General features: G+C 39.2%; 1 protein-coding gene across 5 annotated transcripts in view; it reads right to left on the bottom strand.

Annotated features, from left to right (window-relative positions):
• ROBO2 (roundabout guidance receptor 2) overlaps positions 1 to 22395 on the bottom strand; it is a 523934-nt gene that overhangs the window by 111461 nt on the left and 390078 nt on the right. For all 5 annotated transcript variants that reach the window (XM_063126764.1, XM_063126765.1, XM_063126760.1 and 2 more), the window contains exons 10-13: positions 15578 to 15659; positions 13018 to 13183; positions 10706 to 10872; positions 4032 to 4153 (exon numbers count right to left, since the gene is read on the bottom strand). In XM_063126764.1, coding sequence (XP_062982834.1) covers positions 4032 to 4153; positions 10706 to 10872; positions 13018 to 13183; positions 15578 to 15659 — 537 coding nt within the window. The remainder of the gene's footprint in view (positions 1 to 4031; positions 4154 to 10705; positions 10873 to 13017; positions 13184 to 15577; positions 15660 to 22395) is intronic.

The following is a 22395-nucleotide window of genomic DNA, read 5'->3' as shown; positions in this document are numbered from 1 at the left end:
GATATTTGATTATAGAAATATATGAATAAATAATCAATGGAGATGCACTCCTCTATCTTTCTCCTGTCAAAGGTCATCCATCAGGGTGACCAAGGCCAAACTTGTGTCTGATGCCAGTTTGAAATGGATCAAGAAATGTGTAGTCTCCGACACTGTGAACTTGAGGGTAATGCACTCTCAGGAGAAAAAGGGGAGTACAATCTTTGGTTCTCTTGCACTTCTCAGCAGCATTCAATATGATCAATCACAGTAACCTTCTGGATAGGGCTGCCTGATTTGAGATGTGAGGGCACTGTATTGCAGTGGTAATAATCCTACTTGATGGGCCAAATCCAGAAGGTAGTGCGGGGTGGGGGGTGGGTTATGCTTTATTTTATCCCCCATGTTTTTCAACATCTACATGAAACCCCTGGAAGAGGTTATCCAGTGGTGTGGGCTGAGCTGTCAGCAATATGCAGACATCACTCAGCTTTACTTCTTCTTTTCACCTAATACAGGTGAGTCAGATGATATTCTGAACCAGTGTTTGAGCAGGGTAATGGATTGGATGAGGGCCAATAAACTGAGGCCTTAGCTAGACCTAAGGTTTATCCCAGGATTGTCCCGGGGTCATTCCTGCCTACTCCCAGGATCCCGTGTGTCATTTACATGAACAGGGATGGCCCCCAGATAATCCCTGGATAACCCTTAGGTTTAGCTAAGGCCTGAGACTCAATCCAGGCAAGACAGAGATACTTGTTGTGTTGTGGGTGATTCATCTGTCCAATTAACTGGCATTCTAGAATGGGTTGCATTCCCACTAAAGAATCAGGTTTGTAGTTTAGAGGTGCTCTTAGATCCATCAATGCCACTAGATGCACAGGTGGCCTCAGTGGTTCAGAGCATCTTTTATCACCTTAGGCTGATATACAAACTACAACCCAACCTGGACAAAAAATACCCTTGTGTCAGTTATCATCCCATATGGATTATTGAAATATGTTATACATGAAGTTGCCTTTGAAAATGGCCCAGAAATTTCAGTTAATCCAAAATAGGACAGCGAGACTGCTAAATGGGACTGGCAGATAAGATCATATTATGACAGTACTTTGCCATCTGCCGTCCTATTTCTGGTCAATTCAAAGTGCTGGTTTGAAAGTCCTAAACAGCTTGGGGCCATGTTACCTGAAGTAGTATCTCATCCCATTATCTACCTGCCCAGACCCTAAGATCATCATATGAGGTCCTTTTCAGGGTGCCCTCAATAAATGAGGTGAAGTGCATGGCTACAAGAGTGAGGGTTTTTTCATTAGTTACACTCCATCTGTGAAATAGCCTTCCCAGAGAGGTCCACATAGCACCTACATTGTTGTCTTTTTGGTGCCAGGCAAAGACTCTTTTATACTCCCAGGCATTTAAGAATTGTTGTTAGTGTTTTTAGATCATACCATGTTTATTTTACTGCTAGATTTACATTAGTTTTATTGTCTGTAGTGTATTTATTATTCTTTGCTGCTGGCTATATCTTGCTTTCATTATGTGCTGTTTTTATTCATTGTTTTATTGAATTTATCTGCATTTTATGTTTTAAATGTATTTCAATGTATTGTACACCACTGAGATTGAGTTATTGGACAGTTTAGAAGTGCAATAACAAACCAACAGCAAAATATAATGGTAGCAATTTATTAAATACTGGAAAAAATACTTTACACCTGCAGCTTTTGATTTATGTATAAATAAGCTACCTTATTCAATTTTAATTTTAATTTTAATTTAACTTCAATTTTAAACAACCTGCAATTTTAAACATTTTACTCCTATCTCACTGACTTTATGCAATACTGCAGTATTATGGAAGGCTGCTCTATTTTTAGACTGTAAAACTCTGATCTATAACAGAGGTGAGGGGTTCCAACTAACTGTTATTAGGAATAAAAGAGAAGAACAGAAAATGGGAGTGGCAGATGGTTGTTTGCCAGTAGTCAGAATGCCAAAAGCCTTGCCTGTCATCTGCCAAACCAAATTCCAAACAGCAAAAGTTAAAAACAAAGTGTCATTACTCATCTGGCATTTGTCAGCTAGTTGTACGGGTCTTTATGTTAAGTTAATAATCCTGGTTTCACTCTCAGGATAATGGGTGTTATTCTGGATACTCGGGTTAATTAATTGGTTTTGTCCTGGGTGCTGGAAACTTTTTAATTAGCTGCTCTGGCTTTTCCCTTTTTCTGTTTCCTCCCTGAAGCAATTTTCACATGTCTCTAGTGGGTATTGTATACTGCTTAGATGGTAGTGGGTCACTGCTTTTCTCCTCTAGCATGTAAATTGGAATTAGTAATCATAATAATTGTTATTTTGCTTTGCAGGGGGGGGGGAAACCGCTCTCTTTTTCTTTTGTGGGGAAAAAGCAGTGGCAAAAGGGAGACTTTGTTTAGTTAACTTCAAGTTGGCTCTCCCTATTGTACTCTGCCTTTCATGGGACAAAATTCCTCCCAAGTAGACTTTTCAAGACTAGTGTTGGAACGGACTGTGGGCAAATGACCTCTACAAATTGCCCTTTAAACCTTATAATTGCCCTTATCTCTTGAACAAGTAACAAGACTGAACTTTGCTAACTTAAGGTGCAACCCTATGCATATTTAAATAGAACAATCTTTACAACTCCCCGGCCTTCCCCAGCCAGGACTGTTGGCTGGGGAAGGCTGAGAGATGCAAGCTGTTTTTTGTCTAAACATGCGTGGGATTGTGCCCTTAATGAAATTTGCCATCACACCAGGCCCAAACGATCTATTTCAGGGATAATTGTCTTGCGCCAGTGCTTAGGGGGAACTGAGAACAAGAAGCTCAGTGCCCTCTGCTGCACTTCTGCTAATTTAGGTGGTCTTATCACAGGACAAACTGCCCAGATATTTTGAGCATATTTTAAGAAGATATGTCTCAGTGAGAATATGTCTTAGTGAGAATAATAAAATGTGTGTGGTGTTAATCAAGGTCTGAGAGTAGGTTGCCTAAATGATACGAGTTCACCATGGCTGTACGATACATTATACCATTTCTTGCATCTATGTAATAGATATTCTGATATATTTAGGCTCTGCATGGCTTAAATAAACATATGAAAATTCAGTATTCATTGCTTCCATCCCTATAGCAGAATTCATCTTACAAAAATATCCGCCTTCTAGCACTCTATGCTGCCTCAGTGAATACTTCTCAGATTTCCCATCTGTGATGATCTTTTTTTTCCTTTCCTGAAGGGAAACTGCCTGAAGGACAGAACTACTCATTTAGAAGCCTAGAAATTTTCTGCTTCTATGGTTACAAATTCTTTCCCTGAAGTAGTGGGAAAAGAAATGTTACATTTTGAAGCTCTATCTTTAGCAGCACAGAATCTACTCTCTTCACTGTTTTAACAGAAATGTTGCAGGTAATGCCAAGATGATACTGGATTTGACACCACACTAGTGCTCATTCTACAGGATCAAATCCCATTCTGTACTTTTGGCATCGATCATCAGAGAAGCCCTCTAGGAAGACAAAAGATTACTACAAAGGTCATTAAGAAATTGAGTCTTGTGAGAAGAAGACCCACTGTGTTGATTTGGACAGATGAGAAGTATTAAAATATCACTGTATAATTTTGATCACTCAGCAGGATATCTACACTGAAGAAACTTGCTTTCAAGCTTCAAAACACATTCTGCTAAGACGTCTTTATTATAACAAATCCTAAGCATATAGTTAAGATGTATTGTGCTGTGCAACGAATGCCGTCACTATACCAGGACATTGCTTTTTCATTTACCAGGATCTTTTGTTCATGTATGCAGTCCTATACACGTCTACTCATAAGTAAACAGTACTGAGTTCAAGAGCAGTTACTCCTAGGTAAGTGTGTATAGGATTGTGTTGCCAATGTATAACAACAAGTAGATGGGGAAGCCCTTGCATGGCTTCTTTCTCACTGCCTACCTGAAATAGCCAAAACAATTTAAAAAAAAGGAAAAGAAAGCTTAGCACTTAAATGTATATTTTCACAAAAGTCTTACCGTCCAGGTAACTTGAACTGTGGTAGGGGTCAACACAACGGGATTATGTAGCCGGACAATGACATCCCCAAGCTCTTTTTGGACTTGCCTGTGATCCACGCCTTGTGCTGGTGGGCTGATATCTGCAGGATCAAGCACACATGGACACATGCGCACATACACATTATTTACTGAGGAGAGTCACTCAGAAGAATCAATTCATTATGAGGTTAAAAGCTTAATAATCTTGATTTAAATATCTTTAGAGATATTAGTTGATTTTCAAACAATGCAGTAAATGAGACTGATTTGTGAACCTAACAGAGCATGGACGAAACAATTCCACTTTGTAAACCAAGCACAATTTCTTCAATTATGCATCAAATATAACTATTTAACTATGTTAAAAACTATCAAAGAAACATTCTTATATTTTTCTAATGGTAGTGAGATATATGATGTACATCCTTTGAAACAGGTCAGATTTTTTTATAATTTAAGCAAATGACTTCCCTACAGCTAACTCTGTGCATTAGTTGCAATACTTTATCAGGATTTTATTAATATCCTCTCTTTTAATTACAATATGAAGCCATAAAAGACAATACATTGTAGAAACTGGGGACAAAGCATGCTGTGCACAGCACATTTCTCTATAAAATGTTATTTAAGTTTATCCCTGTTCATTTGACAGTGATTCAAAGTATACAGAAGAAAAACTCAAGCTATCTCATAAGTCACACATGCATGCGTGCACACATACACCCACCCACACACAAAGATTTGCTACTCTAATTATGAGTAGCCAAATATATGCAGGATATTCACATAGCAACACCATCAAATATTTAGAATCCCTGCACTACTATATTATACAATGCATCATGTTCATCATCAAAATGCCTAAGTGGATCACATATCATCGTGCCTGGAGGAGACTCAGGAAGCATCCAATGGTGCTGCTCCACCTATGCAACTAACATAGCATTAGCATAAGTGACCTCTAGTGCTATGCCAATAGTGAAAGCTGGCTCAACAAGTTTCCCTGGAAAAATGCTATCCCAGCTTATGCTGTTGGTGTGGCCCTAGAGGTCACTTACATTAGTGCACATCAATTCTGTAAGTGGACCAGCAGTGTTGGATACTGCCCTCTGTTTTGCAGCTGAGCAGTGCTAGTGCCACCACTCCATTGGAAACAGAAAGGGCAGTGAGTATCTGAAGAGAAGAACTTCTGAGTTCTCATAGATTATGCCCTCATCAAAGTTCACACATGAAAGTTCATCTGATCTGTAGTATGAATTTTATGTGTGTGATAAAGAATCAGTTCCTCACTACCATTGGAGTTGGCAACAGTAACAATTAACTCCCAGCTCATGTTTAAGTAGATTATTCCTGTAAGTAGAATGAAGAGCCAAAGTAGCTTACATGGCTACTGCTTATACCTGTCGGAAGATTTGCTGTGATATAAGACTTATGGGGTATTAGGGCAGATTAGTAGAAAATAGGCAGACCGGAATGGATGGTAATTCAAAGTAGAGATAGGACTGACAAAATGGGGTTACAGGGCAACGATAAACAAAAGAACAGAATAAGGTAAAGGATTGCAAGGCTTGGTAAATGGCAAAGTCAGACTACTTGTAGCAACATATGTAAATAAATGTGCTAGTAACAAGCTTTTTTTGCTTCCTTTCAGGGCTGCACAAAAGCTGGAGCCTATGATACTACAGCCCATGACACTACAGCAGAGCAGACTACAACTGACAACAGATTTTAGACAGCAGGCCTTCAAAATATTTAAAATGATTTGATTTTTCCATATGTTTGACTTACTAACACCATATTTAAATAATATATAAACTGAAAATACTGAAATAATTAAATGCTTTCTATACCATTTTTGAATAACCATTTTTTATTTACGACGCCTCGATCCGGAGGGAGAGGCGGGTAACATTATTATTATTCTTATTATTATTAGTCCAATTCGTCATTAAACATATACCTTAAATCTTAGAAATAAATGTTTACCCATATGGAAGCTCTGCATGTGATTAAAACCACTGATTAAAAATAGAAGAGGTCAATGAAGATATATGCAGAATGATAATATTCAATCTTATACGAGGCTTCTAACACTGAAAGTATAAGTGGATTAGAATAAGACATCATCCCTGGTTTTAATATTTACCTGGATAAATCTGGAAAATAGGAAGGCAATGGGATCTTACACCTGCTATGTCCAATAATACACCATGCAAGTTTTCATCTGAACTGAGCCCTCTATTGGCCTGTTCAGACAACATGCAACACCGTGGTTAGTGAGTGAGTTTAAACCATGGCTATGTAGCCACCATGGTTAGGAATGGTTCACACATCACGCTAAGTCATGATTCACACAACACACTATGCCATAACATTTAGCCCAAAATGCTAAACCACTGTGGCTTAGCGTGTGGTCCAAACAGGGTCTTTATATAATTTTTAGTGCAATGGCAAAATATTACAGATATATTTGGATAGGCTAAGATGCTTTTCTCTTTTCAATTCAGGAAAGATGCCAAAGAAACTCAGGATTCTTTACCTTCCCAATAAAATGAGGTAACATTTTCTACCAAAATTTAAGTTTTGTATTATTCCCTCTATTTCTAATTCAAGTCTTATTATTCTTGGCACAAATGTAATCAAAACTGCACTATCCAATACAAGAGAGAAGTATTGGCAGACTCTGAGTAATCCCAAGGTTTGCAGGGTACAAAAAACAACACTAAAGAAAAGGCTGGGGTGGGACACCCTAAAGAGCCAATTGAGGACTCAATGGCCATGGAATGTTGACTGTCAACTAAATAGGGAGAAGAATGGAATGGAGAAGAAGGCCAGAGGAAAAGAGGTGTAGGCCAGATACAAAAAAAGGTATAGAGAAAGCTATACCATTGTCTGGATAGGTCTTTTCCTGGTTCACACTGAGAAGCTAGTTTAAATGTTTCCAGAGAAAGAAAGAGAGACAACAAAATAGAAAGGGAATATAATGGAGAATCCTGGTAGAAGTCATGGGTGGTTGACTGGAACTCTGAAGCACTGCACACTGCAACATTTTGCCCTGGAACTGGAGAGAAGAAGGGAAGCACATTCTGGCTTTTCCAACGGGCCAGAAGACCCAGGGATACTGGGCTGCACCACCTGCTTCCCAGAAATTACACCAAACCAAGGGGGGAGACCAACACATCCATCTATGGGTCAGAGAAGGAGCAGTTGCAGGGAGATAACTTCCCCTTCCTGGCCTGAAAGAACACTCGGCTCCAACTGACAATTACCCTGGGACTGCAGAAGTAAGGATGCTCTGGCCCCATCCATTGGCCTAAGGAACAAGGGACTCACTGAAGCAAAAACACCAGCAAGATCAGCCTGGCCTGGCATGCATTTAAATGCTGCTTATAGCTCACCATCTTGTTCTGGCCTTGAAAAAATGATCTCCTTCCTCTACCCCTCCAATTTCCTTCCCTCGTCTGACTTGTCATTTTAGACTGTGAGCATGATGGCAGAGCCTGTCTCTCTTTCTTTAATTAATGTGACCCACTTTGGAAGACAATAATTGTCTGAAAAGTGGGATAAAAATACAGTAAATTGATTAATGATTTGATTTGTTTTTAGCTGAGTTTATTTATTGTTTTATACTGCTTGCATTATTTTATCTGTATGCCACCCTGGGATCCTAGCAATATAGGGTGGGATGCAAATGTTTTAATAAATTTAATAATAAATAAATAAATAAATAAATTTTGTTGCGCAGCCTACTTATTATAATTTTATATATTATAATATAATTTCCAAGACCAAAAAACCTTAGGAGTACATTCACTTTATTAATGGTAACTTCACTGAGCCATTAAATTTCTATTACTACCTGTATCTACAGCCATTTATTATGTAAAGCATGGATAAGGATATATAATTCTTGTATAGAAAGAAAGCATTAATTTGACACGGAATACAACTTGAGTACCAACAGGATCTGAAGGATAGTCCAGCAGTGGGATTGGGAAATATTAGCATGTTTTTGCAGTGAAAATGGTGGAAATTATTTAGTGAGGCAGAGACCTGAACAGTCACCTTCCATTAAACCCAATGAATCTTTTCAGGGACCAGTAAAATCTACAGCCGCCCAATAAAAACCTTAGAACAGCTCCAAGAAGAAAATGAAAAAAAAAATACAGCCACATAGAGAAGGAAATGAGATATGATAATAAGAACACTTCCATTACCAAGGTACAATGTTAATTTGTAGCTTGTTAGTATGAAAGTAACCAGAATATATAATGGTATTTTCTATAGTTATTTCAATACACTAAAGCCTGTGGTCATAGCTATCTACAGCAATTGATATCATGCATCAGTGCTTTTAGCTGATTCTTTCCTTTGTAATGGCTAGTGTGAATAGGCTTTTTCCTCTGGATGTCAGCTTTCTTTGTGAGGCTGGGTTAGTTGAGAGCATCATTTGAAATTACATCAAAACATTATGCTAAGTGTCATTGGAATTCATTATTTAATTTCACTAAACTGTAGGATACCACAAAGGCTGTCAGTGTTATACATGCTGGAGCACAAGTGCCTGTAAGACAGCTAGTGAAAATAGAAACTACAATGTACATAGAACGCAAAAGAAAAGTAAAGAACTGCTTCAATGAAATAAAATCTTTTGTCAGTCTGTCAGATGCAAACTGTGGTCCCTTCTTGAAGAGCTGGATGGTATTAACTACATTAAGGCCAGTATGCAGAAGTACTCATAGTGGGTCCGGGAGGCAAAGGAGACTGGTTCCTAGACTTCCTCTGATTTACTCAATGGATAATGATAATTTGAGACACTTCTCCAGCCTTCACATAAACATGTGGAGAATGGAACAGGGACACTATGTGCAATTCTGCTCCTCCATACCCTCAAAGAACATCTGAGAAGAGTTACTGACAGCCATTCGTCTACTGAATTCAATCTCTTTGTGTGGGAACTGGGTTTCAGCACACACACATCCGGTGTGCTAGATATGCAGAAGCCTGATGTGCAGAATTAACAGTCTATATCGAGAAATGCAGAAATTCACATACAACTGCATCCCATACAATTCTCTGTATGGCAGCCCACTTGTTTAGGAAACAGTACGAATGGCAGTAGGAACTGATTTCCCTCTTCCTCCACATGTGGTAATGTTATAGTTTAGAGTCCCAGCAGTAATGGACAGATTACAAGAAAACATGTTTCAGATCAGCTATGTTTCTCTGAATCTACTTATATCATCATCAACATCATCATCATCATCATCATCATCATCAGAACAGGGAAATGTTCAGGAATTAAATAAAGCTTTTTCAATTTAGCATTCTGTGAATGACTGTACATCAAGTGTATCGGTCAAAATAACTTCTCATACGTTGGGTAGACATATATGAAATTCATAATAGATTCAGATACAAAAAAAATCTAATTCAGCATGGCATTCGCCCTATTCAGGCATTAGGAAAATGTCATGTGATCTGGAACATTGATTTTCCAGCATTACAGATAATGTGATGAATCCCCACAATATTTAAGGGACTCTCTTCTTCACAAAGTAGTCCTCCATGTATGGTGATGAAAGCTATGACAGAGAGAGGTGGCACTAGTGCAGTCTCTCTCTTCATGTGTTTACTGTCATTGTTTGCCTAACTTCTAAATAGGGTTACTAACTGCTTTGTTATATGACAGTGCAAACAACATTTCAATGGGTTTTCTGATATTAAAAGATTAGAACAAGACTAGACGTGTCTCATTGTTTTGCAGTTTTGCCTGCATATTACTTCCATAAAAAAAAAAAGGCTATTTATTGACATAGCATTCTTTTAATTTTAGGTAAGCACCCATCAATATTTTAGGCAGGGCCTGTAGGGCCTCTAAGACAAAGGACGAAAGAGGAAAGGGGCAGGGTTCAGTTTTTGCATCATCAGCACTAGATCCAATGTCACATCATTTTCACATGGCAAAGGCATAGGAACCGTGCAAGAAAATATATACGCTCAACATGTAGATACATACTCCTTCCATCATCCATCAATCACTGCCTGCAGGGGAAGTCTAAATGACAAAGGGACAGAAGCCAGCAGCTGGCTTCTATACATCTGGCCTTGGCTAAAGTGCTATAAAATATATTTAGCTATTTATATGAAGCATTCGTTTGCTGCCTTTAAGTGCAAGGGCCTTCCCAAGGCAGCTACATAATAAAATCACACACAATAAAACCTCATATGATTATAAATAAATGTTTATTTGCCATTTCATTGTCCTCTTACCCAGTTTGTGGAGTTCCTTTTGGAGCTCTTCATAGTCTCCCTAATATTTCACCAGCCAGGATAATTTGATGACATCTGCAAATTTGGCTATCACACTATTCATCCTTAATTCCAAATCATATATGAATTTAAATTATACAGATCCCAGATCCTTGGAGTACCTCTCTACTTCGCTATCTTGTGAAAACATTTAGCTTACTTCTACCATTTGTGTTCTGTATTTGTATACCCTCCACTCTTTCATTAAGCATAGCCCAGTTCTGGGTTTTATTTCTTAGCCATGTTAGGATACGAAGACATATTGAGTTTGCTTGTCAAAGAGAAAGAAGAACAGCTACTGTAACTACAAACATGTTACCTGAAAAATAGAATGAAGTTACCTTGGGTTCGGACAGGCTCTGACATGGTGCTGGGGTCACTCAAACCTTGTGAGTTGATAGCTCTCACCATAAACAGGTAGATTGTATTTGGACGAAGTCCTCTCACAGTGTAAGGTGTTGATTTTACATGGTTAGCAACTGTTTGCCAGCTATTGCTCACTGACTGACTGCAATTAAAATATATTAGGAGACAACAGATCAAAGCAATGCAATGCTAGAAAATGCATAGGGACGAATTTCAATATATAGATAAAGATAACCCAAAGAAAATAAATGTACAATGTAGTATTAACATGATCAAATAATTCTGATTGTTTCGGAATTCTGATTGTTTCAGAACTAAATCAACAAAGAGCACAAAAGCAAGGCAAAACAGATAACAAATTACTGCTTTGCTGATATATTATAGCCCACAAGAAAAATACCTGCAAAATAGAAACAGGGTGTGGGGGAGACATGCTTTCTTGAACACACACCTTGGAAAAGATCAAACCTGGCAAAAATAATACTTGTAATCACATATACAATGTAGTTAAACTCTCTTGCCCTTTTTGCTCAAAATTTACATGACAAATTCACCTGAGCTACAGCAGATCTACAAAAGAAGGAAAATAAGAATACTGGGTGACTACATTTCGTTTGCTTAATTACTGAACCAGACTCTTCAAGTTTTATGTTATGAATGAATGTTACATGTGTGTCAGCCCAGCAAAAGGCAATTAATGAAGAATTTAGCTGTTTTGCTTACATGATAACTGAGAATATTCCAGTTACTAGTAAGAAACTACTGTTGTTGTTGTATGTTTTCACTGTATCCAAAATAAAGCATATTATTATTATTATTATTATTATTATTATTATTATTATTATTATTATCCCAACTTTTCCCCAAAACTGGGACTCAAGGCGGCTTTACAAATTAAAACATGTACAGTTAAAACAAATAGAGATCTACAAAAATTAAAATAATAATTGAATAAGCTACAATATTAAAACATTTAAAACAATTAAAAACATTTAAAATAGAAATATTTTTTTAAAAATACAATATATAAACAATGCATTAACAGAGGTCCAGATTACTCCCCAAAGGCCAGCCAGAACTAAAAGGTTTTAGCCAGCCTCCGGAAACACACCAGGGAGGGAGCCAGTTTAGCTTTCCTGGGAATAGAGTTCCAGAGCCCTAGGGCAGCCACCAAGAAGGCCCTCTCCCGTGTTCCCACCAGGCATGCCTGTGATGGTGGTGGGACTGAGAGAAGGGCCTCCCCTGAAGATCTCAGAGGACAGGCAGGCTGGTAAGGGAGAATATGGTCTTTCAGATAACTTGGACCCGAACTGTATAGGGCTTTAGAGGTCATAACTAGCACTTTGAATTGTGCCCAGAAACAGACTGGAAGACAGTGGAGCTGTTTTAACAGGGGAGTTGTATGCTCCCTGTAACCAGCCCCGGTCAACAATATCGCTGCAGCTCTTTGAACCAGCTGAAGTGTCTGAACACTCTTTAAAGGCAGCCCCACGTAGAGCGTTACAGTAATCCAAATGGGATGTAACTAAGGCATGTGTTACTGTGGCCAGGTAAGACATCTCTAGGAATGGGTGCAGCTGGCGCACTAGCTTTAACTGGATGGGGTTACACTCAGGGGGAGTGTAACCCCATCCGGCACAAGCTGAATCCCTGTTCCTTGATCTGCCTTATGACTGACCAGGAGCACCTCTGACTTGTCTGGATTATGCTTCAATTTGTTTGCCCTCATCCAGTCCATTACTGCTGACAGAAACTGGTTTAGCACTGAAACAGCTTCCTTGGAATCGTGTGGAAAAGAGAAGTAGAGTTGGGTGTCATCAGCAGACTTGGGGCACAGCACCCCAAAACTCTGGACAACCTCTCCCAGCAGGTTCATGTATATGTTAAATAGCATGGAGGACAAAATGGAACCCTGAGGGACTCCACAGGCCAACGGCCAAGGAGTTGAATAGGAGTCCCCCAGCACCATCTTCTGGGTCCGCCCCTCTAGGAAGGAATGGAGCCACTGTAAAACAGTGCCTCCAAGTTCCATCCAGCAAGGTGGCCAAGAAGGATGCCATGGTCAATGGTATCAAATGCCACTGAGAGGTCCAGAAATTCAACTAATCAAATATATTCCAGAGATTTTCCTTAGAAACATGTGGTTCATATTCATAATTAGACTGAAGTAAAAATGAGTTTTTAAACACACACACACAATCATCATTATCTCTCTGATATCAATGCCTCCAAAATTAATTTCTCCATAATTAAGTCAACATACAAGGAAGATGGATTTTTGACATACCTAAAAGCCTCAATGATATATGCACTAGTGGGTAGGTTTCCAGGGGTGCCTGGCTGCCAAGACAAGGTGACACTATTCTTAGTGACATCAGTGACCTGAGGCTTGGATGGTGGCCCAGGGAGGTCATTTAAATCATAATTCCTGCTGACTGCTGCTCCCCCAGATTCTGTAGGAGACAAATGGTAGGATCTTACACTTTTAAAATAAGATCTCTTTACTCAATTAACAAAAAGTAAAAGCTAAGTTTCAAAAACATATTCAAAACACACAATAGCATTGTTGAGACATTCAGATACATTCAATGAACGTATGTAGGGAAAGGGCAGCAGACTCTACCCCTCTTCCTCGGCTCTTTCACAGAACATCTAAATGATGTCACTGCATGTACAGATGCTTGTGTGGAGGGCTTTGTCCATTTAAGTAGCAACTCAGTCACTACCAGGAGGCCTGCTCATGTGGCCAGAGTCTTCTGTGCATGTAACTGTAAACATGGGCCCCTCTTCAGGAGTTCCATTAATATGCAGAGGGGAAGGAGCAGAGCCTGCCATTTTAACTCTATGCATGATCACTGAATGCACAATCTTAACACCTGAGTGGGGTGAGTGCAATAGCCTAATCTGAAATGAGCTAAGAGAAAAGTATAGGGTAAGGTGTGTTTTTCCTACGAAAAGAGCTAACATATTCTTTACATTGTACGCTGCAACACCTTACATTTGTATGCTAATGTATTTATTCCTGTCAGGGTCATATATCTTAGCTCAACAGGCAAAGTTTCTCACTGCTGCATCTCTATTCTACGAAACATGAAGTTGCCTTATATGGAGTCTGAATATTGGTCCATCTAACCTAGGGATGGATAAATCTATCAATTTCATTTTTCTTCAGTTTCTCATTTTTTCTGATCTTACATTCAGTTGATCCTATTTCCACATCAGTCTGAGGATTTTCGTTTATTTACAAAGTTTGCATTTGTATGCATTTTTGTGTGCATTTCTCCTAATAAGCTCCCCGTTTTTTGAACAAATTTGCCCTAGAATCATGAATTTCTAAATGTTATTTCCACTATTATGCACACTTTTGTGCTCATTCTCCCCTAATAGATACAATTTTGTATGCATTTTTCTATCAGGTAACTCCATCGCAAAATTTGGAAAACTGTGGACTTTGAAGGATACTGAATTTGAATTTGTACATAGGTTTGCAATCATGAAATTAGGTCAATCTGCATTAAAAATGCAAACAATGGATTTTTCCATCATCCCTAATTCTACCCAGCCTACTATAAAGGCAAGTGGTTCTCCACAATCTCAGTCTGAGGTGTTTCGGAGCCCTACTACGATAATATGTAACTGGATATGAAAGAGATGGAGAAAGCAATCCTATGGTCACTGGGAGAGCGTTCCAGGAGCCATAGGATTGTTTGGATTCCCTCTTCCAAGGCTGGAGACAGCACCGCAACTTCAGAAGGGGGAGTTGGAGATCCGACCCCCTTCCTGCCCCTTTGCTGCCAGCATGGAAAGAACTGAGTGGCTGCCCTCTGAGGTCAGAAAAGTGAAGTTGGAGGAGGAAATGGGGCTTTGCAGTGGGCAGGCAGGGGATGCCGGAGAGGCCATATACAAGTTAAACTGAGCCTCTTCCAGCGTTTTTCCTTTGCCCTTGCTTATGAGGCAAAAAAGTGCCCACCTAGTGAAATCTGCAGGGTGGGAGGACGGGGACGCAAAGATCACCTCTGCTGCTACCCCTGTCCAGCTTTGGATGAGTGGATGCTCCCGGATTCAGGGCTTTCTGATCATTGAGGGTGCAATTGATAGGACTGTGCCCTAAAACCAGGATCTTCTGGCTATAAAACATGTGTTCTACCACTGAGCTATGGCAAAGCAACACATAAAAAAAGAATAGGTACTTCATCTGTCTTTTTAATAGCCAGAATGTTTTCAACTATGGTGAGGAAATTCAGCTAAATAAAAAAAGAAAACAATGGTTTCTTTCACTAGATCTATATAGGCACAACTTCCAGAATGACTTAAGGCAGGCTTGTCCGACTTGTCCACAAAGACAAATGCAGCCCACTTACTTAAATCATGAATGGCTGAGGCTTAATACTCCCATCCTTCTGTGTTTGCTGTTTGACAGAGACAGCAAAGACAACATGTTTATCAATGTACTAAAGAGCCACTACAGATGGCTGGGCTGCTGCTTTTGGCTTGGTGAATCAAATTGTACAGACCTGTCTGAGGATGGTATTCAGTTAAGCTCTCCTACCAATGGAATGGCTTCTGTCAGTGGAAAGAGGTGGATAGCAATTCCCCCTTTCCCTGCGCACTCTCAAAATCAGCTATGGAGTTTAGGGAGGTGTAAAAAGGAGGGGAAGAGAGGAGAAGCATGTCCCATCGTAGGAGTGAAAGTCTACTGATGCGTAGTTGAATTTCTGCCTCTAATGCGAAATTCTAGGTGGAAACAAAATCACTGCTACTGAGCTATGTGAGATGTTTTCTTTATTTTTACTTTTTAAATTCATAATACATCAAACACTTTCATTGAATAAATAGTTATGGCTTACCTGTCACATCTAGCACAGCACTCCAAGATGTTTCTCCACTTGAACTTGTAGCAACGCAAGTATAGGTGCCAGTGTCGGATATCTAAATACATGGAAATGGTTGAGGACATTCTTAACCCCTTTACATGAATTGTTCTTTAAATTTTTCTAAATGTTTATTGCTGCAGACAAACACAGATTAGACTACATTTTGAATCAGAATAAATGGAACCAAATATTTCACAAACAACAATTTAATAATATTTTATTTGTTGTAAATTGTAATTCATTAATCCTCCTTGATATGTTTTCAAGTTTCCCCACAAATTACTATTCATCATGTTATTAATGTCATTTGTTTTGGATAACAATTTCAAAGAGAAAGTAATTTCAAAGGACAATGTTTTATTTCATTTAATTAATTAAGAGAACAGAAGATATGGCAACTAAATACTTTAAATCTGTGCATTGCTGTGGTAACATTTTTTCATTACTATAATAATGATCACAGCAGAAACAGTCATGTTAAGGCCTATCAGTATTGAGAATTTTACTCTGTTAAATGATGATGATGATGATGATGTGTGTGTGTGTGTGCCTTCATTAAATAGAAATGGTTTGCTCTTTCTCCCTAAAAATTTCAACACTTCTTTCTGGCACCTGATTGCTGAAATTTTGAAGGAGAAAGCAGTTCAAAGGCCAAAGGACAATACCCTCTTTGTCATAAGTGACTTTGAAAAGAAGTGACAACTATTTTGCAATCACAATTCCTGAAGAAGCCAGAGTGTTTCACCTGAAACAATGATGGCTGTCTGTTCTTTGTGCATTGGAGTAGATGGGAAATAGTTTTTTGAAAGCTCCATTTCATTTAGTCTTTAAAATTAAGCTCTCTCTTTTTTTGTATTGGTGGGACTAAGCGTTAGCTGAGGTATGTTCAGTAGTGTGCTCTCTCCCTCTACCTTTCCCATTTACACCATATTATTAGTGGCTGAGAAGGAGAAAGAGGAGATGACAAGAGAAGATGAGAAGATGTTTGGCAGCTTGGTGAGGGGACTGAATTTCCTTGGCAATGTGTGTGTGTGTGTGTAGCCCACCTGCAGGGAAACCAGCACATGAAGAGGACTCACTACACACCCTTGATTTGCCAGCAGATTCAACCCCCCACCAGCCCACCCACCAAACAGAACTTGCTAGAAACTGAGAGGCCTCCTTAAATTCTACTGAAGGAAGTAAGGTACAGTTGTTAGAGCAACAATACTGCATTAGCCTTGAGATGGACAGAGATAAAAGTGGGGAGGGGACCACTTCATTTGCCTCCAGGAAATACAAGCAGAAATTAAACTGAGAAGTATGGCAGTCCCATCTCTATATGAGATGTTTGGGATGAGGCAGATGAACAGCTGCCTGCTTGATAGGAGCTGGAAGGATTCCTTGAGTTCTACTGAATGGAATAAGATACAGTTGTTAAAGGCATGCTTGTTCACTTAAAAGGAAAACGTATTGTGTTCTGTAAGGCATACTCACAAGTAACATTAGTTTTGGAATAGCAGAACAATAACAAGGTCTTGGTGGATCCAATTTACTTCATCAGACCTTTCTAATTATATCATGCTTAGGGAAAAGTGAAATCAGAGGATAAAATCTAAAATGTATATAGACTGTTTCCTACTCTTTGTACTTGTGGGGGTGGTAGGGGGAGGATCATCACAAATTAAACTTTGCAGTTATATCTCTATGGGGATACAATGAAACTTCTAGGCTAGAGCCAGTAATAGCTGAGAAAGGACTGTCAACAGCCAGTCATTTCTTGCCCTGGCAACTAACAGTGTTAGGGCATCATCAGATGAGTATTTATTGCACACGTCATTGGGCATTCACAGATTTTTGCAGGTCCTATCCATGACATCATCTACGTCCTGCGTGCCTGCTACCCCTTCTAGCCTTCTTCATGCGACAAAATAAGACTCCAGTAAATCTGAATTATTTTTGAGAAGGAACTTGCCACTATCTCCTGCTGTGTGCAGGAGAAGCAGCACGATCAAAAAGGTCCACTGAATGGCCCATGTGCACGTTGTTTACTTCCTTTTTTCAAAAGAGGAAGAAATGAGGGACAAACACATGGGTGGAGAAGCAATGGTAAGGAAACACAATTTTCCTCTGTGTGATGATGCTCTCATCCAGTTTTTCTCTTCCCACTAGTCTTCTCTCCTCCCCAGTTCTTGGTTGATTAAAGGCGATGGGGGAAGAGTTAAAAAGTAAAGACAAGGCATTGTGTTGATTGTTAAAAAGGGGAAAGTAACCCTTTTCACTTCAAATCTTCCAAAAAGTCATACAAATTTTGCAGCCCATAGGAGGGTGGAAATCAAAGCAAATATAGACTAACCAGTTTTTTTAAAAAAATATTACCTTATTCTTTGATCAGAAGTAATAGGGCACCAGGAAGAAGGTAGTTTGGATATTTGTTTTGTTTTTGAAGAGGCAGCCATGTTTTCTGCTCACAGTGCATACCTGAAAGTCCCAAGGTGCAGTTTGGGAAAACAAACATGGTGCTGCAGCAAGCATGATTGAGCTTAGGATCTCTGCTCTTAAATCTACCTAAGAAATTGTCCACCTGAACTTCAAAAGTGACAAATATGGGCCCCCAGTTTTGCATTCATGAGAATTTGTATGAGAAAGTGAAAGGACATTCTTTGCTCAATCCAACCTGTTTCCCAGCAGATTCAGGCCTCCCACTCCACCACACAGCTTTTTTGCAGTCTGGTCAGGAGGGGGACGACGATTCTACTTGGAAACCAGCACATGAGATGGACTTTCCTTGTGCATCTGTTTCAAAGCAGATTCAGGCATGCCACCACCTTCCTACCAAAAAGCTGTTTGGTGGCTTGGTCGGAGAGGGCAATTGTGGTATGAGATTAACCAAGCAATTCTACATATGTCTATTCAGAAGCAAGTCCCAATGACTTCAATGGGACTCACTGCCAAGTAAGTAAGTAAAGAATTGCAGACTAAATGAAAAAGAGCTTCAAGTAAGCCAGCTATTTTGGAAAGCATTGATACCTGAAATATTTTCCCCACTTGGAGGTAAAATGGAATGGAAACATAAAGGAAACATTCTGTACTGTTGTATTAATTAATATTTATGTTTTTGTTATATATTCCAGTATGAAATGCATTTTTAAAGTGCCATCGATCATAATGGACTTTCCTTTCATTTACAGTGCAATCATAGATGGGTTTATTTGGAAATATGTCCCACTGAGTACAATAGCCATACTCCAAAGTAAGTGAGCATAGGATTTCAGCCATGCTTTATTATTGTTGTTGTTATTATTATTGAAAGCATAACTTCTGAGGCCCATTTATTAATTTGAAAACGGATTTGAACTCTGCAAATCAATTCCTATATGAAAGAAACCCATGAAATTCAACAAACAAAAACTGTATAGTTTACAACGTTAGGGCTATACTGTTTTCAACCAAGCACCCACAAGCATGGAAATTGTGAGCGAAGTCTCACAAGCCTCAACACTACAACTTCCCTAAAAGCAGAATCCCATGGCGACTGCCTGCACACTCCACGGATTCTGTTTCAGAAGTGGAGCTTCCTATTTGCAGAACAGAGATTTAGTGCTTCTGGGGGCAATCTGAAATTAGTGGAAACGCTTGTTTCTGGAATAGCAAGGCTGGTGGAGCTCACATAAGGGTAGTGCTTGTGCAATGCAATTGGCAAGACTAAAGTAGTGGTGGGCCCAATGCAGGGACAGGCAGCATTGGATAATGCCCTAAGGAGGCGGAAAGTACAAGTGAAATTCTCATTCTTGTAAAGCAGATAGACCATGTGGACAGTATGGAGAATATTATATGCAGAGGTGACTGTGGGATTGTGGAAAACTGATGACGAACAACTTAGGGCCACCTACTTCTCTTTTTTTAGAGCAGCCTTCCCCAACCTGGTGCTCTCCAGCATGGGTATTAGTATCCTCTTTTCCAGAATTAGGATAGAACAAGCAAAATGGAATGATCCACCATGGAACTCTTAAAATAAGTGCAGCACTTCAAATTAGCCTGGAGAGGCAGATGGCACAGTTCTCTCTGCACTGCTTAAGAGGGGCAGGGGGAGGGGGACCACAGTTTCCTGGCTGTTCTTGCCTGGATTTCTCTGATCAATTGATAATATGTGGTAAAATCCTCCTCACCATATGGCTTTTACGATCACAACAGTAAACTTTCTTTTGTAAATGGATGTCAGAAGATATCCAATATGAGAGAAGAAGGTGAGGTTATTTTTTGAGTGTTTTAAAGAAGATGATCTAATTTTTTCCTTAGAAAGTGCCTATCCTGCAAAATTAAGGTTGTTAAACGTAGGCATTGCAGGAAATGTATTTGACGGGGAAAATGTATTTAAGTGCGAAATTAAATCTTTTAGTTCAAATTCATAAAGATCTCCAGGTTTGTTTAACCAGTATGTCACACTCACACATTTTTCTGTGTTTTTCAGACTGAACATAAATTCAGCTGCAATGCAGAAGCGCCAATTTTCTGAAGGAACATTTTTGCAGATGGGTGAACCATCCAAAGATGGATAATATTCTGAATGCCTTAAACCTATTTACACTTTTGTTGATAATTCTCTTCCAGCCTTAAATGGGGGGAGTTTCATTTTATTTTAGTGTCTTTTAGATCATAGATCTCTAACAAAGTGATTATTGGACTTGCATGACTGAACTTACATTTGGCTGTTTCCATAGTGGGATGCAGGCAGGTATCCTACAAGCTTCTGGCATGTGGATTCTTGCCGGAAGCCCATCATCAATGCTTTGAAAGTTTGTTTGAAATCACCAAGCTCCCACCTTTAATTGCTGCTTTCTAACACTACTGGGGAATCTTGACTATTCAAGCGCATTCTTTAATCCAGCTCTACAGTAAAAACGCATTAACCTTCATGGCCCAAATCTGCCTTTAGCCTTGAGAGGGAGGATAAATTGTTTACTCAAGGAAAGCTAGCATACATTTTTTAATAAATTCCATTTTGTTCCAAGGAGGTTAACAATTCATTTACGAGCTCTGATGAGATAGTGGCAGGAAACAAAATAGCCTTTCATTTTTGTACACTAAAGCTGCCTGTTTATGAGGTGGGGATGGGAAAAAGGCGTGATAATAAACGTAAGTGTTAGCACTCTACTGCTGACACAACTGAACAGCACTTGCACTAAAATGTTAACTGTGAATGCAGTATCTACAGTTAACTTTCTGAGTTTTATAGGTATCCGTGTATTTTATATCTCTACAATGTATGCATTCTCTATAAATTATTTGCCAGTAGCTGTTCAATTACCAATCAGACAGCATATCCTGATAGGAACGTAGGAAGCTTATACGGAGTCAGACTCTAGGTCCACCCAGCCCGGTATTTTCAACCTTGACTGGAAGTGGCTCTCCAGGGTTTGGTGCAGGTTCCCCCCTGCCCCAGCCTACCTGGAGACAAACCTGGAATCTTCTGGATGCAAAGCCTGTGCTCTACTGCTGAGCAATGACCCCATCCACTTGCATCATACAGCAGGATAGCCTCAATCTCCTCTTGCAGTATGGTAAAAATGCTAATGTTATCTTTCCTATGGCATCTAGATTTAATAGGAATAAAACATTGTTCCAAATTGCTAAGCAGGAGGTAGAAACAATGGATTAAGCCACACCTTTGTTTCATACAGTAGCAGATGCTGTCTCTGGAATGCATGCGCCTTCCCGGCAGCCCTTCCTCTCCCTGGAGCAAATTCTCTCACCTTCCCCATTTACCCTGGATCCGTGAAAATACCTTCAAGTGCATTATTGTTTTTATTTTAAAAAAAACTTCTTGTGTTTCCACCAATAGCTTATTTTGCAAAAGTAAATTGATAGAGCTTTCTCCGCTGTGGCACCCCGGTTGTGGAACGAACTCCCCAGAGAGGTCCGCCTGGCGCCTACACTGTACTGCTTTCGTAGCCAGCTGAAGACCTTTTTATTCACTCAGTATTTTAACACTTAATTTTAACTTAAATTTAAATTTTACTGTTTTAATTCTATATTTTAATCTTATAATCAACTTTGCTGTGTGGTTTTATCCTGGTTGCGCTTTTTATACTGTATTTCGTAATTGTGTTTTTAACCTGTTGGATGTTTTTTGTGGTTTTAATTTTTGTGAACTGCCCAGAGAGCTTCAGCTATTGGGCGGTATAAAAATGTAATAAATAAATAAATAAAATAAATAAAATAGAGCAAATTGAGAGAGAGAGTAAATTGAGAGAGCAAAAGTAAATTAAGAGAGCTAACCCAATAGGCTTGGGACCAAACTACTTGAAAGACTGCCTTGTCCCATACGAGCCAGACTGGTTCTTAAAATCTTCTGGAGAGGCTCTTCTTTCTAGACTGTTCCCTTCAGAGAAGCATTTGATGGTGACCTGAAAAGGGGTCTTTTCAGTAGCCACGCACAGGCTCCCTCCCAAGGTAGGCTAGGATCACTTCCTTTTTGCTGTCCTTCTACCAACAGGCAAAGACCGCTTTATTCAAGAACCCCCTTTGCGCTTGAAGTGGGTCTGTTGTGTTGGGTGCTGTTTTATTTTTTATTCTGTAACTGTAATGTTTTAACTGTATTTGATTGTATTTTATTGTTTTAATCATAGTAATTATGCCTGTAAGCTAACTAGAGTGCCATTTTTTATTTTTAATTTGGTAGCAAGGCAGGGTACAAATCAAATAAAAAATCACATAAGGAAGCAATAGGTCCTACCAGAGAAACCATTTTAGATTTTTGGAGGGAAGGCAAGAATTTTGAGTTGGAATGAGAAGGAAAGGCAACAAGAGCA

Source organism: Elgaria multicarinata, chromosome 5 (genome assembly GCF_023053635.1).
Source record: "Elgaria multicarinata webbii isolate HBS135686 ecotype San Diego chromosome 5, rElgMul1.1.pri, whole genome shotgun sequence".
In the NCBI taxonomy this organism is placed as follows: Eukaryota; Metazoa; Chordata; class Lepidosauria; order Squamata; family Anguidae; genus Elgaria; species Elgaria multicarinata.
Note: the sequence above shows the minus strand (reverse complement) of the source record. Positions and strands in the feature narration are given on the sequence as shown.